The 22,073-nt window shown below is 38.4% G+C and overlaps 1 protein-coding gene across 1 annotated transcript in view; it reads left to right on the top strand.

Moving 5' to 3' along the window:
* Positions 1-22,073, top strand: part of Tbx20 (T-box transcription factor 20) — a 48,172-nt gene that overhangs the window by 5,502 nt on the left and 20,597 nt on the right. Inside the window, exons 4-6 of the mRNA XM_051196803.1 lie at positions 2,670-2,778; positions 8,403-8,561; positions 17,150-17,226. Of these exons, the coding sequence (XP_051052760.1) occupies positions 2,670-2,778; positions 8,403-8,561; positions 17,150-17,226 (345 nt within the window). The remainder of the gene's footprint in view (positions 1-2,669; positions 2,779-8,402; positions 8,562-17,149; positions 17,227-22,073) is intronic.

The raw sequence follows: 22,073 nt of genomic DNA, 5'->3' as shown, positions 1-22,073 counted from the left end.
AGAATTGGTGTTTTCTATTATTTACTTCTGAAAAGTCATTTTTTTTTTTTGAGACAGGATATATATTAGTTTAGTCTGTCCTCAAATTCCTGGCCCTCCTGCTACAGCAGCAGGCAGACTGCTTGCATTATGACTGGGCTCAAACTGCGCACTTTCTACTTTTTTTTAAACAAGGATTTCAAGGAGAAAAGAGAAGGGGAGCAGGCATGAATCTGAGCAGATTCCTAACCATTTTTCTAAGCACACATTCATTTTCGCTTTCTCTAGTCTTTTATTTATCCCCCATTTTCTTCCTCTCTGAAGGTATGGCCAAATGCTTCAGACCAGCAGGACCAGACTTCATAAATATGACATACTTGTTTGTGTTTCTAATCTGTTCTGGTTAGAGAAAGAAAAGTGCCTACCAATGTGCTATCTTAACTGAAGCATGTGTAAGCTACAGCAGGAATTTTAGGTCGGGAGGAAGGGGGTGAGGGAGGAGAGGGTTTCTGTATGTCATTTCATGTATCCTGCTTTGACTTATTTAAACTAATATTAGATAAAACCATGAAATCGAGATATTTCAGATAATTTGTGAAAATTTCTGGTTGTTATTATTATGGAAAATAGTTTCCTAGATTTTCCCCCTCCATAGAGAGAAAGGAACTTGGGATATTAGGAAGCTTGAGCTGATGGTAGAAAGTCAGTTTCTAAGAAACTTCTAAATCTAAGAAGCCTCTCTCTCTCTCTCTCTCTCTCTCTCTCTCTCTCTCTCTCTCTCAGACTGATCATTGATGTCTCATCAGGAAACACAATACTTGATAATATTATTTGGTAGTTGTAACAGGCACAACATTATTCATGACCAAAAGTAATGCTACACTCCAATACCACTACTGTAATTTATGCTTAAATAAGTTCATATCTATGCTAATGTGATTACATATAGTGAATATGATAAAGGAAAAACATGTCATCAATTTCTATATCTTTTAGTAAATTAGGATTCTAGGAGAGAAGGGAGATGTGATACTGATCAATGAAATACTAGCATTTATAAAGTAATACCTTTGGAGAGATAACGATATGCTGTTGCATTCAACTATCAAAGGATACTCTTATTTACAAGGCACTTAAGAGCACCTTCAGGAAAACAATGAAGGAAACATGCTCTTGAGGCCTGCGGAGTTCCTCCGTGGGTGGGGTGGGGCTCTGGTACTATCAGTCTTGCTGTGCTCCACTCCTGACCTGTTTCATACAAGGGTATAGATTCGTCCCTTCTAGGTCTTTCGGTATGCTAGATCGTGGCACAGACTTCTCATTCTTTACCCAAACAGTGCCAGTAATGTTTGTTCTACAGCCTTTTATTTCTTGCTTTTTTTCCCCAGCAAAACTATTTGTAAATTCTAGCTATAAGGGTGGTATGTAAAATGTATACATAAATAAGTTGACATGTGGGTAAAGGAATTTGTCAGGGCTGTTGATATAATTCCTTGATACAAGGTGAGTTTAGCATGCATCAAGCCCAAAAGTCAATTACCAGCACAGAATCAAAAACAAAAGAAGACAAGAAAAAGAAGAAAAGAAAAACCAAAGAAGAATCGGAAAAAGTAATCTGTCTCAAGAAAAAGATTGCATCTTCTCATTCATTCAGTCATCTCACTTCCATTTTGAAGGATTTTCTGAGGAAGACAGCAGGGTTAAGGTTTACAAAGTGCAGGCTGGAGAGATGGCCCAGCGGTATAGGCTAGGCTCACAACCAAAAATATAAGATTTACTTAGTGCGACAACAGGGGTGGATGAGGGTGCTGGCCTTTCTTTTACAGTGAGTGTGTACTCCATAGCAACTAATCAATAAACAATAGATTTTTCTTGCCAAAGCTTTTTTTTCTTAAGCTTTTTATAAATGAGCCAATTTAATAGCCAGGAGTTCATTTAGATTGCTAAAACTCTCCTTTAGCAGTACATAAACAGATGGCAATGGCCTGTGTGTTGGAGTGAGCAGGACAGTAAGCTCTCATTTCTGATCTGTAGACTAGAAAACACTCACTGCTTCCTGTATTGAAAATGAGCCAGTCTTGTATTAGCAAATTAAATGGAGTCACTTTAAAGTTTAAATGAGTTGACTCTCTAAAATTATTTCCTCATTTAATTGTTTCTTTTCATCACTTTACAGTAATGCCTATATTAGAAACTGTAACAGTTTTTTTTAAAAAAAATGCCTCCATTAGTAAGATCATGTATTTGATAAATGTAGATCACTAGACTGCAAAGAAGAAAGAAAAAGAAAGAGAGAAACAACTTATCCATGAAAAATAGCTTGCTCAGCACATAATAGGAAATGTACCCATTACTCCTAAGATCTTTTGGACATGCAGAAGTATGTTAGATGCTTTGGAGTTATCTCAGCACTGCTGTTTTAGTAAATTCAAGGTACATGGGACAAATGAAATGTGTGCCTTATATGATGTTTACTTGTGTCTTTAGAATCAAAACATTTAGAATAAAGAGCAAATTTTGTTGTGCTTTGATCCAGGATCCCACGATGTAGCTCAGGCTGGTTTCAAAGTCTTAAATCTCCCTACCTCAGGCTTCTGAGTGCTGAGATGATAAATGGGTGTGCCAATATTCTTACTTCAAGACAGAGTCTTAAAACACACCTCAGTAAAGCTCTCTGATACTCTTTTTAGGCTCTATGTGCATCCAGACTCTCCTTTTACTGGTGAACAGCTCCTCAAGCAGATGGTGTCTTTTGAAAAGGTGAAACTTACCAACAATGAACTTGATCAACATGGCCATGTAAGTATAGAGCCTTGGATCCACAGGATCCCCTAGATTCATTGGACACATTGTATGAAATACCTTTTCTCCTTTCCCTGTCTTCCCCCCACCCTGCCGGCTTCTTCTGAACTTCTTGCTATCTGTCTCTGAGTCATTGTATGAGAACACTCATATGTTCTCCGGGGACAAAGGGGGGGGGGAGGGGCGGCGACTTGACTGCTTTTGTTAGTCATTCATGAGGATGTCCCTTGGCACTGTGTACAAGGTGGCCTGGGGTCTTCTGTGCCAAGGATCCCCTAACATGTTTGCAAACACTTTGCCACATTTTACAACAAAGGAAACGTGCATTTGGAGAGAGGCCAGCAAACATATTTTTGGGTGAAGCCTCTTATGTATGTTAGTATATTAATAATATCTCATAAAAAAGGACTAACACTTCCTGTGGAAGCCTCATAAGTGCATTCTTCAGAGCGCATCATGTGATTGAGGTGCAGCAGAGTGAGAAGGCCTCATTTTCAAATAAGCCTCCAAAGCTGTTGACTCACATTTCATTTTGTGTCAGTAAAGAGTTCATTGTAATATGGGAAAAATAGTTGGTTGGGGAAAAAAGAGAAAATACAGTTTGGAGTGTCTATCAGTAGTTGATAGAGTAAATGGCCATTGACAAAAAGGCCTTGTCATTTGCTAAGTTCCTTGTTAGGGCATTGTCTGTGATGTGATTGAATGTTCCTGTGTGTTCCTGTGTGTGTGTGTGTGTGTGTGTGTGTGTGTGTGTGTGTGTGCCTGCGTGCACTCACACGCTCACATGTATGTGCGAGCACATGTGCATGTGTGTGTATCCACATATGACTGTAGGTGTGTGTGCCCATGCCATACATACCAAGGACAGACGTGGGCATCTGGTGTCTTCCTTTACCTCTCTTCACCTTACTATATTAAGACAGGATCTCTGCCCCAACCAGAGCTTGCTGTCTCAATCAGCCCATGAGCTCCTTGGATTCTCCTCTCTCTGTCTGTGCTGGGGTTGCAGGTATACACAGCCGTGCCAAGCTTTTATATAGACTCCGGGGATTTGAATTTAGGACCTTCTGCTGTCAGGATAAGCACTCTTACTCACTGGGTCACCTCCCAAGCCCTGTGATTCAATGCTCTTAAGTAGAAATATATCTACAAATTCTCTTTTAGACTTTAATGTGAGAAACTCAAGGCAGATTTTCATGATTCTTTTGGAGAGATTATTTCTGTGTTTTTGCCTTTATTGTTGGAAAGAACAGGACTTTTTTCATAGTTTCTTACTTGGATTAGAAATCCTTGGATTATTATTATAGTTGTATAATAATTATATATTTTCTCTTATATTTTTACTAAATAAGGTTCTTGTGACTTTAGGGCTTAGTTTTTATTGGATCTGAAATATAGAGGAAAATGACTCTAAATAGACAATAAATAAAAAAGTTATAGAGATGGTTTCAAATAGTTGGATTGAATCTAGAACTAAATAAATGATTTGAGCCTATGTCCCTATCCTTGGCCCCCAGGAGACTTTCCTTGCTTACTACAGCCACATAAGGGTGACCAGATTGTAGTGTTGAAGAGACACTGAGCGTAGGCTAAGTACCTTCTGTGGGTTCATCTGGTGGAAAGACAATAGACATTTTCAGTGTTGGCCTAATTTGACATTTAAGAAAAATAGATGTTTCCACTCAGTGGATATTATGTCAGGTTAAGATTTATGAACTATCTGGGATATTCTTTGTAGGTCAGTCATCATTCCTATTTAATGTGATGCATATTAAAATATTTTAGGTTTCAACTGAAATCTTTGCAGAAATAAAGTACAGTTATAAAAATTTCTCTTGCCTTTTTCTACATGTGAAAGTTTGAGAATTATATGACAGTCACCAGAAAGACTATAGACTTTAAATGGTAAAATATTTAGCCAGAATTTAAATGGTTTATTTTAGCATCAGCTTCAAGGGTAGTTGGACTTCAAGAATTGTGAGATCTAGCCCAATTGTGTGGCAATAGATCTTGTCAAATTGTTCAGTTGTTGGTGGCTGCTTATATTTACTTTAGCCTTTAAACCTATATGATTTAGTGTTACCCTTTGCCAGCAGAATTAGTGTTCTCTGAAACTGAGAAAGGAGGGTTCTTAGGTACTTCATTATTTAACCAGCTTCTTGGAAGCTCTCTCTCTCTCATCTCCCTCTCTCTCAATTTTATTTTTATTTTATGTGTGCTGGTGTTTTGTCTGTGAAAGGGTGTTGGATACCCTGGAACTGAAGTTGCAGACAGTTGTGAGCTGTCATGTGGATGCTGGGACTGAACACTCTTCTGTAAGACCAGAAGAGTGTGCTTTGTGCTTTCTCTCTCTCTCTCTCTCTCTCTCTCTCTCTCTCTCTCTCTCTCTCTCTCTCTCTCTTCACAGATGTACTTTTTAGTCTCTGACAGGAACATCCACTATTCCCAGGAAGGTATTTCCTCAGGAAAACAGAGTTTGCGTTTCTGTTGGTAGTTCCTAGCTTTGTGAGGGCTGCAGCAGTCAGCAGGTCTTGGAGTCTGAGGTTGTTCTGTACCCTTTACCAAAGGAAACAGACTGGGAGGGCTGGGAGTGGGAGGGAATGCTATCTCAATGTTCTTATATCTTCTTAGTTGAACATATAAGGAATGCTGAAAAACATTTTATATTAGGAGACAAATATTTATTTTTGTTACTTCAAGTTGGCTCGAGGTCTATGATCAAGTCTCTTTGTCTTGGACTCCTTGGAGGAAGTACATTATACAGAGGAATGATGTTCTTTTTCAAAACTTATTTGGAGATTTCTTTCTGCTTTGTTGCTTTCCCTCTGGTCTGAGAACTGAAAGAGTGACAGAGAGACACTGACTATGTGGTTAGTTGTTCTCTCATTTGTATGGAGATTGGTTCTAAAGTGTACTGTAAATAGGGAAGCCATGGCTCAAGTCACTTATATAAAATGGAACACCATTGGCATATAGTTCCTCTCTATTGTGAATAGTATGTAGGCTACTGGTAATAGCAAGAATCATTTAGGGAAAATGTATATATGTAGGGAAAAAAGTATATATGTTCAGTATAGGCACAATATTTTTGATCTAAGTTTGTTAATTTTCTTTTTTCTTTCTTTCTTCCCTTTTTTTTTAAATAAAGAAAATGGTTTCTCTATGTAGACCTGGTTGTTCTGTAACTCACTATGTAGATCAGGGTGGTCTTGAACTCAAACTCACAGAGATCCACCTGCCTCTGCCTTTGCCTCCTAAGTATTGGGATTGAAGGCATGCACCACCATGCCTGGCCCTATTTAAGGTTGTTTAAATCTGCAGATGGGCCATCCAAAGATGCAGATGTCTACTATGTATCTATTACCCTCAGTATCTAGTGGAGAGTTTGTAAACACACTCAGCAGAAACTCTCCCTCCTGACCATATACATTCACATTAGTCAAGAAAGCAGGGGCCCTTCAGTCGCCATGTCAGCATAGCAAACATCACCTAGTGGGCACATTACAAGGTTTATGGGGTGCTTCCTGAGGCCAGGGCATTTTAAAGGTGTTTGAAGAGAGGATACAGCTGATCCCCCAATTCCAGAAAAGGCTGACTGGTTTTTTACATTTAAGTAGCTGTCTGCCAGTACTGACACATGGGAAACATTTTATATTTAAAAATGAGTTTGGCTCAGTCAAATGTGGTAGCTCATGCTTGTAATCCTAGCACTCAAGAGGCAGAGAAAGGAAAATTTCCAAGGTTTATGGACCAGCCTGGGGTATGAAGTGAAATCCTGCCTGGAAAAAAACACATAAGTGAGCAAACAAGGACAAAAATGTTTTGTTGCTCATTTTGTACAGTGACAAAATATTTATATTTTAGTTATAGGATAAATGAGAATGCTATCTCTAGCTGCCTGTTTAACCAAGATATATTTATAATTGCCAATAATTTGCAACTTTTGGTAGCTATAGAATGAAAGATGGCCATGCATTTATTAACTTTTAGTTTTAAAACTGGAAGTTAGTGGTCAAAGAAATTGTAAGTTTTCTTTCCCCCCCAAAAAACAGTTCCTATTTTTGAACACTTCCTATTTCCTGTGTGCTTTACAAGGGTTACAGTCTTTAGGGACTGTCGAAATGTTTCAGTGGTTAAAGAACATTCCTTTCTGTGCCTCAAGAATCTGAGCTCAGACCTTAGCCCACATCAGGCACTTCTCAAACGCCTGTAGTTCCAACTCAAAGGGATTTAGTGCCCTCTTCTGGCCTCCATGGGTACCTGAACAAATGTGTGTGCACACAAATAATAAAAAGTAAAATTAAAAGTCACATCCTCTATCCTCATTATGGCCTTGTGAAGCTGACATCATGTTTGCATTTAAGGTTGCCTAGGTTGGAGAGGTTCACTCACTTGGCCAAGATAAAGGGCTATGAAGTGGAAGTTCTGGGATTTTAACTTGTGTCTGTCTAACATAATAATGTATTTCTAAATTGTTTTACTTTTCTTTTCTGTAAATAACTGTTCGATCTCCTACAAAATGTTACTTTTAATTTTGAAAACGTAAACATGTATTTTATAATCTAAATAGACCAAAAACCAAGAAAATATTTTATGTGTTTGAGTGTTTTGCCTGCATATACATGCAGCATGTACATACCTGGTGGCTATCTGGAAGTCAGAAATGGAAGATGGTGTTAGATCCCGCGGAGCTTGGGTTGTGGGTGTCTGTAAGCCACCACATGGGTGTTGGGACTAGAACTTGGGTTCACTGCAAGAGCAACAAGAGCTTTTAACCACTGAGCCATGTCTCCAGATCTTCATATACATTTATTTATTTATGCGTGTGTGTGTGTGTGTGTGTACATGTCACAGAGCATGTATAGTGCTCAGAAGAAAACTTACAGAAGTCTGTTTTCTCCTTCCATCACAAAGCTCCAAGGAATCAAACCCAATTCATCAGATTTGAAGGCAGGCGTCTTTGCCAACTGAGACATCTCACTGGCCCAAAGGTTGATTTTGAAAAGTGAATAAAACTTGGTCTGAGGAGGTGGCTCAGTTGGTAACATGCCTGACACACAGCTTGAGGACCTTATTTTGGATCCCCTGCACCAACATAAGAGCCAAGTTTCAACAGGGGGTGTTGTAGGGTGGAGAGAGTTGGAACCTGGAGCTCACTGGCGAGCTCCAGGTTCAGTGAGAGACAGAAAGAGACTGAGGGAAACACCCAATGTTCACCTCTGACCTCCACATGCATAAGCTCATGTGCCCACATGAATAACATCTGAAGAAACATGTGTGCTTGCATACACTGCACACACATACACACACTACACATATACACTACACACACTACACACACACTGCACACACACACAATCTACACACACATGCACAAATACATTCACACACACACAATCTGATGCATAAACCAATTCCCTGCAAATGACTTCTCTCCTGACTCCATCATTTGAAGATGATGCCTGTGATTTGCAGTTATTTTAGTAAAATGTCATTCCCCTCCACTACTCTGTTATTGTATGAAAATGACTTGACAGAGGGAGGGAAAGGGTTGGTTTTAGTCTTAGAATTGAACTTCAAGTTGTAGATTCAACTCAGGACTTCTCATCTCTTCACTGTAGATAATTTTGAATTCAATGCATAAGTACCAGCCACGGGTGCATATCATAAAGAAGAAAGACCACACGGCCTCTCTGCTCAATCTGAAGTCTGAAGAATTCAGAACATTTATCTTTCCAGAGACAGTGTTCACAGCAGTTACAGCCTACCAGAACCAGCTGGTGAGTGGCCCTTTTGCATTTCGGTTCCTGCGCAAGGTGTTTTCCTGGTACTCAAAATAGAAGTTCCTTCAGAGAAAGTGACTGAATGTCAGCATCATAGCATCATGTCCCCAGGGGTCATGTATTGCATCAGCTTATCTTCCAGGACTTTGCTGTAGTGCAGAATGTCTGGTGAGATCCCTAACCTGAATCCACCCCAGTATGTCTTCTGCAGGGAACTCCTGCTCCTACTTTTTCCTCCCCTTGTAGAAGCATGGGTGATTTATTTTTTCAAATGCAAACCTTCACACAGCTGCCCAAATTACTAACTCTTAAGATACTTTGTGAGGCTAGCTTAGCCACAACTTAGTATAAGGAAAATGGTAGTGAACATCTCTTTAAATAATAAGCTTCAGTCTGGTATTTCATATCAACATACCCTGTTCACAACATCAGGTTGTATCTTCTACTACTCTCTGTCATACAACATACTTCCAAATTGAGCCTCATTTGCATGTATAAGATTTAGTCTTAGTAAATACTTTCCCATGTCCCACTAAGGCCAAGCGCTGTTAGGCACTTGCTCTAACGTTTTATTCTTTCTTGGTCAGTAGAATGCTGAAGGTTTGTAGCAACAGTGATGCTGACTGGTAAGGAAGCTGAGAGGAAGAAAGGGGGGGGGATTTCCTGTAGTCAAAAAAAAAAAAAAAAAAAAAAAAAAAAAAAAAGACAAAAAACAAAACAAAACAAAAAAAAGAGAAAACAAGCAGGAAGTAGAATTCTTTTGAGTGTACTTAGTAAAAAGTGTTCACACCTGCAGTTTATGTAACAACGAACTCTTCTTGCTTTTGTAAGTAGTTAGGATGCTTGCCTTCTTCTTGCCATGCTGTTGGTGTGTAGTGGGTTTGGAATAGATAACAATCAGGTGCTGCCCACTGGGTGAGGATCCAGCAAGGGTGGGTGAGGCAGAGGAGGATCAGAGACTCTAGAGAGGCAGGAGAGAGCTGGAAGCACAGGTAGTCCTGTGCAAATAAGAAAGTGGAAACAGGGCCAGAGAGATGGCTCAGTGGTTATTCCAGAGGTCCTGAGTCCTTTCCCAATAACCACATGGTGACTCATAACCATCTATAGTGGGATCTGATACCCTTTTCTGGAATCAAGGTTTATATAACAGGTAGAACACTCACATAAATAAATAAATAAACAAATAAATAAATAAATAAATAAAGTCTTAAAAAAGCAAGTGGAAACAGAAGACATACTTAAGAATGGCAAGAGTGGATGAAGAAGGCTCATGTATCTGTAATCCCTGTATGACTTTAAGGTTAATTTTATAAGTATCACTGCAATTTCCCTTACTAGTGCTAAGAACCAACCAGACTGCTGTTGGAGATTGCAGTGAAACTAAGATGTGATATTGTGTACAAACATGTAAACATGCCTTGAAAACTGATGCTGGACTGTTCAGGAATGCCAAGAATACTTATCCACACTTGGACTTTAAAATGTCAATGATTGTACCATGGAGATGGCTCAACAGGTCGAGACACTTGTGACCTGATGACCTGAGTCAGATCCCTAGAAACACACACACACACACACACACACACACACACACACACACACACACACACACATTTAGTTTATATTTTGAGCCTAGCCTTTAATGGCTGAGCCATCTCTCCAGCCCCATATACCTTTAAATAAATACCTGAAATTAAAATTTCGTTGGCGTGTTTGCTAAGATAAATCAATGCATATTTGTTATGTAAGTTACCTTATTATATAAACAAAGTATCATCCTATTTGTTCTCCAGAATAAACAAAGAATGAACAACATGAACAGAGAATAGACTAAAGTCCACAACACCCTAAAGCCCTGAAGACCCGGACCTTTGAAGGCCCAGGCTCACTTGTATTTGAAAGCACATGGATTTGGGTCTCACACGTTCAGAGAACTATTCAGCTCATTTATCCTGAGTGAATGTGTAATTTGATGATACAATGTTAGATTATAACACTTTAAGAAACTTTGCTGATGTTTGGGATGAAATTGAAACTTGTCCTATGAAAACTTCAATGCTGTTTACAGAATTCCCTTTTAAAAAGAGCAAAGCTAGAAAAAGTCAATTGCAAGTTTGTTTTCAAAAACTGAAGTTCAATAAGTTAGAACAAATGTGGAGGGATGAGTTCATGTGCAATACCTTAGATTTGTTTTAATAGATGAAGGAACCATCTTTAACATATATCAGCAGGCCTTCTGTCATAATGCATAGATTGCATAAGGATGGATAGAATTCGGGTGCTTGCTGTTGCAGCAAGTACCACTTAAAGGATTTTTTCTTATCTAATCTTTGCAGGAATATTATTAAATCAGAGAAAGTATTTTTATTGTGCAGTATACAGCTGGGGAAATAGAGGCATGAGTTAAATGAGCCACTGATGTTGGCTTGCTGTGCCCATCATGGATTTGAAGCAAGGCAGTTAGAGTGTTAGACCTCCAAGTTGAGCATCCTTCTCAGGGGGCAGAATGCTTTTCCTCTCATCTTCTGGCCCTGATGGACACCCAGACATCTTTGCCAGTGGGTTTTAAGTTACTCCCCTGACACAAAGTACTCATCTTTTGTCTGCTGTGTGGTGCTGTGTTCACACAATATATTGGTGAGTGTAATGTGAGGGTTACTATCCTCAACAGGAGGGCCGAGTGTCAACAGGGCTCACTTAAGTCAATAGATACCATGTGCATTAATGTGATTGTCTCATGGAATCATTTTTTTCACTAATCTATTTACTCTGAAAAACTTCAATGTCCAAAAGAAAGTCTTACTAACAAACAGTCAAATGAACCCCCTTAGCCTCCGCTCATATTTCACGATGAACTTTTACCAAGTTTGCTTTACTCTGTGCACCCCTCTTTTCCCTGTACTCTTCTGCCATTCCAAACTGAGATGCTGGTCTCATCAACTGAGGCTGACTGCAGCAAGCATGTTGCCACTGTGACGATATTATTGTTGTGCCCATATTGTCTGTGAAGCTCAGTTAGAAAGATCCCTTCACACTATACAGTAGCCAGCTCATTTAAATTTTAGTATTAACCACTAATGCCCATTGCGATTTCATTTCCTCCCATCTGTACTAAACTCCAACTAAAATTCATGGCCTAGGCTGGTTATTTTAATTTAGAAAAATCCTTCCACGTTTTTCTCAATAATCTTATTTCATTCTGACATTAATTCCCAGTGGAAGTCCCGTGACTGTCATTTTGTTGATAATGAAACTGAAGCTCCAAGTGGTTAGGACAGTCATCCAAGGCCACATATTTGATAAGTGACAAACCCATCAAGAAGGTTTGACCTTCTGGGTCCTAACTCCTCCTTTTTTGTTGGATTGCAAGGCCAATAAAGTAATGACTTCCAAGGTCAATAGTTTGAAAGCTGAATTTGGAAAAGTTACTATATTAAAAGAAGTTAAAATGCTAAGATGGATTCTAACCCTAATTACTCCTCTTACTAATGTTCATTTTTCCAATTGATAGTACAGGTGGGTTCAAAATTCAGTCACAAGAGCCCATCAAGCTTTGATCACATCATAAACTATAGGTTAATAGGACGAATAGACCATTTCACCACTGAAGAACCCACAATAAAAGCATCTTCCTCACTGGATCCATGAGTTTATTTCTGTAATCCACCTTTAATGCCATAATTAGCATAAAACCATCCATAAGTGTGGTTTAGTATAGCAGGGCAGTTGCTCTAATGGCTGATAGATTTGCTTCAGTGAATACAGGTCTCTTTAGAGATGAGTTCAGGAATTATCATTTTCAGTAGGTTGCATGATGTCTTCTTATTACCCTAACCTTCAGGCTTCCTGGAGTCAACTGCTTTATCACCTCCACTCTGCATGTATTAATTTACAGTAAACATAATAAGATAAATGATGCAAAGAAAATACATACTACATATAGCATCAACAAAAATTTTCCATGCATGAAGAACAAGGAAAGGAACAAGGGGGAAGATTAAAAGTTCCCATTTGGACCCATTTCCCTCTGTCCTAAACTTCTGATATGACTGTTATTTTCATGTCTGATATTTTCAAATCAAAGTTCCTCAAAGTGTGTGTGTGTGTGTGTGTGTGTGTGTGTGTGTGTGTGTGTGTGTTTGAACCTTCTTACTTATTGAGACAGGTAGTTTTATTTAGAATTAATGAAAATGGGACCTTTTTACCCATTTCTTCTTCTGCTTTTTGTAAGGGGATGATTGCATTTCTTTACATTATTAGATAAATGCTAAATACATTATACTTTCAACAAACTATTTTATAATTTAAGATGTAAAGGTCACGCATTGTTTTTGAGCCGGCAGATCATGGCTGTGGAGTTGAAGTGTAGGTCAGGTTTCATTTCTAAATGCCTTCGGTCAGATCTTTTTCTGATAATTGGAGAAATGGTCTCCAAGGGCCAATGTTACCTTATGGCTGGGGCCCCAGCTGGATCCAGAGTCTAGTGTTTTGACAGTGGATAAGAATAACAACCATTATAAAGTTGTCCTTCTCTGGCACAGCTGGTGGCATCAAAAATATGCCCTCTAATTGTGCATACAGTTACTTATAGATAATAAGAATGGCACAAAGAATGATGTTTCTGGTTAGCATGTACAGTACTCTCTGTAATTACAGTAAAAACATAAGTCTTTGCATGTATAAGATATACAAAGGACAGGATTTCTTTGGTGTATAGTACTGTTTTTATTTGTCAATACTTTCTTTTCACTAAGTGAAGAACATTGCTGCTTTTAAAAACTGATTTGTAGGAGTGGAGAGATGGCTTCTTGATCAAGAGCATGTACTTCTCTTGCAGAGAACTGGAGTTTAGTTCCAAGAATTCACATTTGGAATTTTTTCTTCTTGTTTGGTCTTTTGAGACAGGGTTTCTCTGTGTAACATCTCTGGCTGTCTTGGAACTAGTTCTGTAGACCAGGCTGGCCTGGAACTCACAGAGATCTGCCTGCTTCTGCCTCCCAGGTTCTGGGATTAAAGGCATGCACCACCACTACACAGCTACATCTGGAAATTTTCAATCACCTCTAATTCTAGTTCCAGAGGATCAGACTTCCTTTTCCAGTTCCTGCCAGCACTTACACACACGTGGTAAACATCAACTCACAATACACATAAAATACAAATAAATCTTTAAAAAACTGGTTTTTAATGATAAAAAAAATCTGTGCCTCTGGTTTTGGAAGGATAACACAGGGCAGCAGTTTTGCAGGGTGCAGCCTTCCTGTGCCAGAATTTGATTGAACAGGTTCAGGTGCAGTCATCACACTTAGCCACTCCCTCTCATCCATTCTTACCATTACCTCAAATTTTACAGAGGGTTATCAAACTACATCTTCAGAAACAGCTTTCCACTTTGAATTCAAATACTAATTCCTGACCTATTTATGATTTGTTGTTACTTAGAGTATAAAAATTTTATTATTTAAAATTTTTTCTATAGCCAGGTATAGTGGTATAAACCTTTAGTTATACCACTCAGAAGGCAGAGGCAGGTTGATCTTTGTGAGTTTGAAGCCAGCCTGGTCTATATAGTGAAAACAAAATAGAATGTTTTAAAGCAACACACAGTTAAACCTAGTCTGTAACATCATTAACTCATAATTTGGTGGCTTATTCTTAACATAAAGCTCAACAGACTTGTTTGGAGCTCCTGCTGTGGTTGTGTGCTGGGTTGGGAGTTGAGCTGAGTCACATAAGATGGACCCTCAAGTGTAACTACAATCTTTGTTGCGGTCTTCACTGGAGATAATGCAACCACAATCCCAGACCCACCCAGTTCTTTTCTCCTCTAATGCTCAAAACCAGTGATTTAGTCAAACTCATCCATAGAGAAAGAAAACACCAGGCAATTGTCTTGCATTCTTTTTCTAATGAATGTTCTAAATTAAATCATCACTGCACTTTATCAGTAGATCTAAATATACAGAGAACCATGCCCTATTACAGTGTTTCTGAAGCTTGAAATTATATCCAGATGTGGAAAAAAAAAGCTATCATTGACACTATCGAAGGTTATAAAAAAGTAACATTTGAAATATTAGTGGTAGATAATTATAATAATGAAACATAATTCAAAGAAATAAGGAAACTCATGCTGTACTTAATTCATTTCCAGGCATACAGTTATGGCAATAATTTTAGATCATGGACACATTAACTGACATCCATTTCTCTGCTTTTATCAGGGCACTTGCCTCATTTAAAGCCATTGAACTTTAACCTTTGGAAATATGAAAACTAAGTGCAAATTTTTCAAAATCATTCCCAGGACAAAGCAACCATCTTAACATAGACACTTCTTCCAGTTGCATAGTTTATCTGCAACCGTATAAAGCTTGCTGTGGTTGACATCAAAGAGAAAAGGCTTTAGGAACTTCTGATGTTACCCTCCATGTTAGACATACCATCTGCCATTATCTCCAGACAATTTTAAATATTAGTAAACCCAGTCACCTTTCAATTTTAGAGTGTGTTACTTAGAGCAAGATTTGCCTTTGTTGTTTGGTCACACAGTTAAACACTTTTGCTTGGAGTTGGGTTGCCTTTAATGTTGCTACCTTGCAGTGGACCCATGTCACCATGGCAAAGGTCTCTCCACAGTGCATCTCTGTACTTGCTCCATAGAGCTTCAGGGTCTGTCAAGGCTGACAGAGTGTTCTGTATCCAGTGTTACCCTGTACCAAAGCTATTGCACAGGTTCTGGCTAGAGATTGCTTGCCCCAACATTTCAGGAGCCTTAAGACATGCCAGCATCATAGATTATTTTAAACTACAATTGCTGAGCAGAAACAAGGGCATCATTCTCCTTGAAGACTTTGAAATCTTGCTGGGACTTAGAATCTTAAATCATACTGGTTGTCTAGTCTTTAAAAGATTTTTTCATAATTTATGTAGAATAAACAGTATTCTTCTTGAAAGCTGATGTTCAGATAGATTCAAGTTCAAGTCTGAATGACTGGTTGAACAACAGGTCTTCAGAAGGGGCAGCCATGCATTTGAAGAGATTTTGCTGAAGCGTTGGATGTGCATACTGTAGAGGCCACTTGGCTCTCTGAACATTTCAGTTGTTGCTTTTCATTGTGAACGGGTCTTATTGTCTAGCACATTTCCATAATTTTGCTGAAAAGGAACTTCATTACCAGTTTGCTGCTCTCATGGGGATGTTCTGAGCAGTTTCCCTCAAGGCTCGTAATAGTCAGGCTCCTTCCATGGCCTGCCAGTGCTGGAGATAGAGAAGAATGCCACCTGGTTGATGGAGGGCATGTTAAGGGAGGTAAAAGCTTCTTTGCAGCCTTGTAAAAGTAGTTCACGTTGAGAATATTTCTTCATGGTGAAAAGAGAAACTCAAGGCATTGAACTTTGGGTACAGCCTGATTATTATTATTATTATTTGCTTCAAAATAGTATTTGTTATAAACTCTGTTTTATAAACAAGCAATATAGTTATTTTTATACATTTTATAATTATCATATAAAACTCTGTTTTAATTGTTTTCTCTTTAGTGTGAAACAGGAGGGTCTCCCCACACCCAATAACTCCCTTTTCCCTGCCCAGAATATTTTGTGTGTCTCCCTCCAAAGATAAACTTGTTTTCCACGTTTGGTCTTACAAGTTAAGACTCTCTTGAAAGACTTTCTTGTTGGCAGTTCAGTTAGGAACAGGCTGTCCTCGGGCCCATGCACTCCATGTGCCTCAGTGTGACTGCTTATCAGATGACGGCGCAGGCTTGCTTTTCTGTGAAGCCCCTTTCAGTGTTCACAGGGGTCTCTATTCTGAGTTTCTTCTTATCAGTGCTTCTTTAACAGCCTGGTATAGTTTCCTCAGAGGCATGGCACACAAGCTGTGTAAATAGCAATACTATAAGGTTTATAAGTACCACAATGTAGACACTAAATGTAGGAGAGTGATTCTTACTAGAAAGTAATTGTTTCTACATAGTTACACAAATGACATTAAAATAAGACTGACTAACTTAGTCAAACAAGAAGGATAATGGTAGTAAATGTATATTCTGACGGCTTCATATCCTGTATTTATGTAAAAGATGTCAGTATCAGTACAGTATTTAACATGGGCTTTATTGGCCATTGAATCTTATCTGTTACAACATATATTCATCTGCTCAAAGAGTTAAGAGATGCTTCCAAGTCAGGACGAGACAGTGTCTTTGCTTTCATTCTTCCCTTTCCTACAACACACGTTCTACACACTTCTCCCTTACATCTAGGTAGTTCCTCCTTCCCCAGTTGTGCCCTGGCCTTTTCTTAGCATTTTAAATACTTCACAATTTAGTTTCATGTCCACCTTTGCCAGAAAGGCCACCAAACCTTTGCTACCTCAGACGTGGCCCAGTACACCTGTGAAGTTGTCCCTTAGTCAGACCACTTCTCATGATGCTTACAGACATCACTGCATTACTGAGGTCTGTGGGAAATGAAAAAAACAAATAAACAAAACAACAAAAACAAAAAACAAAACATATTTCTGCTTCTGCTTCTTTGACCTTGGAAATGAGATTGTTTTGTACCCATTCTTTCTTTCCCAGATAACCAAGCTGAAAATAGACAGCAATCCGTTTGCCAAAGGGTTCCGGGACTCCTCCAGGCTCACTGACATTGAGAGGTAATGAGAATTTTCTGCTTGCTCTTCTGTCCAGATAAGATAAAAGAGTGGGTTGTAAGAACATGTACCTTTTAGCGCCAATGAAGCATGGTCTCACAGTACGTAGTTTCCGTTGTCTCTATATCTTCTCTTCCAACAATAAAACTTGTTGTTGTACAGCTTTTACATCTTGAAGTTAGCTGCTGCTGGATCTCTCAAATGCTTGATTCCCCAGCAAAGAGGTTTATTTGATATGAACACACATTCTGCTATAAAACATTGGGTTTTGTGACCAGAAAGTGGGTCCTAGTTACAACTGAACACGGCAGGGAGGACACTTTATAATGGTTTGTGTTCAGAAGGGAATGCATTTGATAACACAAAGAATAGAGGGGTGATTTGAAATTTTGAAACAAGGTGTCATTTAATTAAAAAAAATACACAATTTTATCTGTAAACTAGACTGCTGTTTTTAATAGGAGTAATAAATATCAAGTTTGAGGACCTGTAAGAAGACAAGAAACAGTCATGCATGTGAAACTAACCCCCTTCACAATGACAGTTGTTCATTGTCACCTGAGACCTTTGAGTGATTGATAGCCATACCTATTAGCCCATTGTGAATGATGAAATGCATTTTTCAAGAAGATTCTGACTATACACAGTAGATTTCTGTCCTTCATCTTTATACTAGGTCTGATATGTTTGCTGTTGGGTGGAACACCACAAAGCTACCAGCCCCACATGCACTGTACCTTAATATCCTGTGCAACTCTCCTGTCAACTGCCACACCTCTCTGCTTTTCTGTTTATTCCCTATGACTTGGGCACATCTGACCTCGGCATTTCGGTCCTGCCTGTCTTAGCAACTCAAATGAAAGGTTAATTATGTTTTATCAACTTCTAATTCTTCTGTCTGATTCTTCTTAAACCTGTCAAAGTGGCAGATCATTGAGTGATGATATAATTGGAGGGAATGATTGTAGAGGCTGTGTAGGAAGCCAGAGAGTTTGAGTGAAAAAGAAAGACTAATTGCTGGAGAGTCTGTGCAGTCAGGGATGAACCTGAACTTTGGGCTCTGGATGGACATCTATTGCCCAAGTCTCAGAGAGTAGGTTGGTTAGAGAATTGTGGATGGTGACATTTACAAAAGTATACTATAAACTTAAAGAGCAGAAATTTACTGAGTCATCCTAGACGAGCCTTGCATGTAACGCTTTAGACCCTATCTGAGTAACTTTGAATGATCTCTGTGAACTGATGGTAGAGTAAAAATAGCCCTTATGAGATAGGAGCCCAGCCTGGTTGCCCTTTAGAACAGCAGATTTGATAATGCATGTGGCCACATTTTCCACTTATTGAATAATCCTTCTGATGTGGGAGCACTCACTTGTATGTGAAGCTAAGTGGCTTGCGATGGTCCTGAGGCCAAGAGAGCACTCTGATGTGACTAGCTGAAAGTTTGCAAGATGACCTAAGTGGTGTGAAACTGGCCAAGGTTTTGGATTTCATTTCCAGGTATTTAAGTCTGAATTTTTCCTAAATAGCCTTTGGGGATGAGACAAATCAGATCAATTGATCTTTAGAGACCTAAAGAAATTAAATTAGTCTGGAGTCAGTTACTGCACTAAACCATGTAGTAATTGAATTGTTCCTTGTAACTGATTGAAAACAGCCCTATCTGTAACAATCCTTGGAGCTTTGCTTCATAAGAGATCTGAGAGGAAAACACATTTTTTTATGACATGATGACAGATATTGCATTTTTCTAACCTAACTGAATATGATGTAATAAACGTGACTTTAATGATTTCAAGTTTCCTGTTCTAGATTTATAACTTACTGTGTGGGACAACCAAACCAAAATACCTTCAGGATGGGACCTGTGTGCTGAGACCTCAATGTGGCCCTTTCATAACTGTCAGCACCGTGTGCTTCATGAAGCATCATGGTTGTCCTGGGTCTGTTTGTAACAGGCTCTACCTAGTTGTATGTGTTCTATCTGCCCTTTGTGTGCAGCCTCATTGTGCAAGGTCAGAGTACTGACGTGCAAAAGAAAACTCATTTCTTTACCAGGAGTAGAAGCACACGGGCCAGCTAGAAGCACCCTAAAAAAATCCAAAAGGGTGACTTCATACAAATGAATTTCTAGCCATTTAAACCAGGGCAAGGGTTGTTACTGGTTCAATGTAGTAAGTAGTTTAGGACAGCCTGTGGGTATTTGCCCTTCCCTCTCTTTTGGCGTGGCTTCATAAAAACACAAAAGCTCAGTGCCACTTCTGAGGAAGGGAAGATAACTGGAAAGGATTTAGGATATTTTCTTCTAAATGAAGTGATTTTGTTAGTCCCCTACTTTGACCAATCGTTACTGCTCAACTGTAGAAATAGAAAAAGTAACCGTCGACAAGGAAAGAGCACAAAGGCGCCAGCGGGCTTCAGTCCCTGTGCATTCTCCCGGGTTTTCCGGTGAGGACATCAGTCACCAAGTGCTACTGTTAACCATTCCCCCTGTAGATGTATTTACCTTATAATGTTTTAATGGTTGTCTTAATTTTTTAACTTTCTACCACAATTTTAGTTAGTTAGGGTCTTTATTGTTTTCTCATTATGAATAATGCCAGGGAGAAAATGTATTTTTTTACATGCATTCTTGATTATGTTTATAGGATAAATAATCACAGATAAAAATCCTGAGTGCAAGCATGTACTTTTACTTATTTTTCTGCTATAGTGCTATTTTTATGTTAATTTTTTTGGGGGTGACTTAAGTGTTCAGCAATAGGAAATGACTTAATAAACTTTACAATTACATGATTTAGAAAACAATATTCTAATATATAAAATTCAAAATACCATTGTAATCATTTTTGAGTATTATATTCTGTGACATTAAGTAAATTCATGATGTCATGCAAGCATCAACTCTATTCTTTTCCAGAATGTTCTCAGCATCACAAAGAGATGGCTATGCTTGGCCCCCATTCCCTTTTTTCGCTTTCCAGACCATGCCCTTGATAATCTCCATTTTACCATTTGTTTGTGTGAACTGCCTAATTAAATATCTTTTGTAAGTGGATAGGTACATGTTCTCAAATATGTTTAACACACAGCCAGGATTTTCTAAGAAAGATCAACTTGGCATTTAAAAAAAAGGAAGAGAGATTGACTGCTCTGTCCAAAACGGTGGTTATCATTTCATTTTTGCTAATATGATAGGATAAATACTAATTTTTTAGCTCCTTTTTTTGCATTGTCTGTATCTTACCAACCTATGAAAAACCATTTATGTGCCATGAACACCCTGACAAAGCCTTTAAGGAAGAATGGGGTTGTTTTAGCTTGCTGTTCAAGGTCCAGTCTATTATGGCAGGAATCAGGACAGCAGGAACCTGAGGTGTTGTCACATCAAGTCTAGTACCAGGAAGCAGAGAGGGATAGATGGTTGCTTCTGCTCAGTTCCCTTCTCTATTGATGCAGTCCAGGGTCTCAGCTGTGGAACAGTGACAGCCACAGGATGTGGATCTTCCCACATCAGTTAATACAGCCAACTCCTTCAACGCCCTGGAGATTCTTTATTCACCAGGTTACTGTTAACATGAATCATCACATTTCCTTCTAGTTTACTATTACATTTTGACTCATTCAAATATTTGTTTTGATATGATGTAAAATAGACATATCACTTTATATTTTCCCATGCCATAAATTACTTGTATATCAATTTTTTACTTACTTATGAGTCTCCCTTGTTGTTTACCTTGTTCTTATCTACTCTAGGTCTTTCAGTCTTTCCAGCTGCTGCTCTTATTCTTTGATAGATTGATAACATATGTAAATACTTGAGTGCGTGAGATGTCAAATCTCCATTTCTTGCTGTTTTAAGACTTTCTTGATGTACTTTGATGCATCGGCACACAGTCTCAGAATCATTTGGCAAATCTTCCTCCAAAATATCATAGGGATTTTGACTTTGTTTTCGATGAATTTATATACAAGTTTTCAGGAGAAAAATTAATGTGATTATAATATAAAAATTAGCTTTCAGGACTACTTATGTTTATCTTTAACAAAGTGCTCTCTTAAACTGAAAGACATTTCAATATTTCCAGGTTTTTAAATCCCACATTTATGCTTTTTAGACACAAACCTGGCTCTATGAAGCTGCAACATTCAGGGCAGCCTCTACTGGGTCAAGGTAGCTAGGGAAAATTTGAAGGGAGACTATCCCAATCCTGAATTTACAAACAAAAGTAAAAGGACCCCCCCCCAATCCATCTGAACTTTTAAAACCTTAGTAAACAAAATGAAAAGATCTTATTAATAGTTTAACATATTCATTAGATATTAAACTATTTTGGGTTGTTGGATTAAATAAATATGTTTTATTGCTTATTTATGCAGCCACTAGAATTACATATGTGGCTAGCATTTCATTCCACTAGAAAATACTATACTAAAGAATTTTTATGATATATAGTGCTTGCTGTGGTAAGTCAAATTTTAAATTAGAAAGCTGACTGGTCTTGTCTATAAACAATGATCAAATCCCCCATATCTTTTGCATTTTGCCATTGTAGTGAACACGAAAAGTTTCGTAAATTCTAACATTTGTCGATTTTCTCTGCAAGAGACAATAATTTCTCTTTGATAGTTATATATTTTCAACAGTCTCTTTCTTTATGGCAATGACTAAAGTACATTATTAACAAATAAAGTCTCTGGCATGCTTTTCTTTCTTCCTTCCATCATAGGGCTTCTTTTGTCTTACTGTGTGTAGATTCTGCTGGCTTGTTTCAGATGGGTGTTCTTTATTACACAAACCCAGTGAGCACTGATGCCTGGATGAGAAGTTCCTATTAAGCCAATGC

The sequence above is a fragment of the Phodopus roborovskii genome, unplaced genomic scaffold (assembly GCF_943737965.1).
Source record: "Phodopus roborovskii unplaced genomic scaffold, PHOROB, whole genome shotgun sequence".
In the NCBI taxonomy this organism is placed as follows: Eukaryota; Metazoa; Chordata; class Mammalia; order Rodentia; family Cricetidae; genus Phodopus; species Phodopus roborovskii.
Note: the sequence above shows the minus strand (reverse complement) of the source record. Positions and strands in the feature narration are given on the sequence as shown.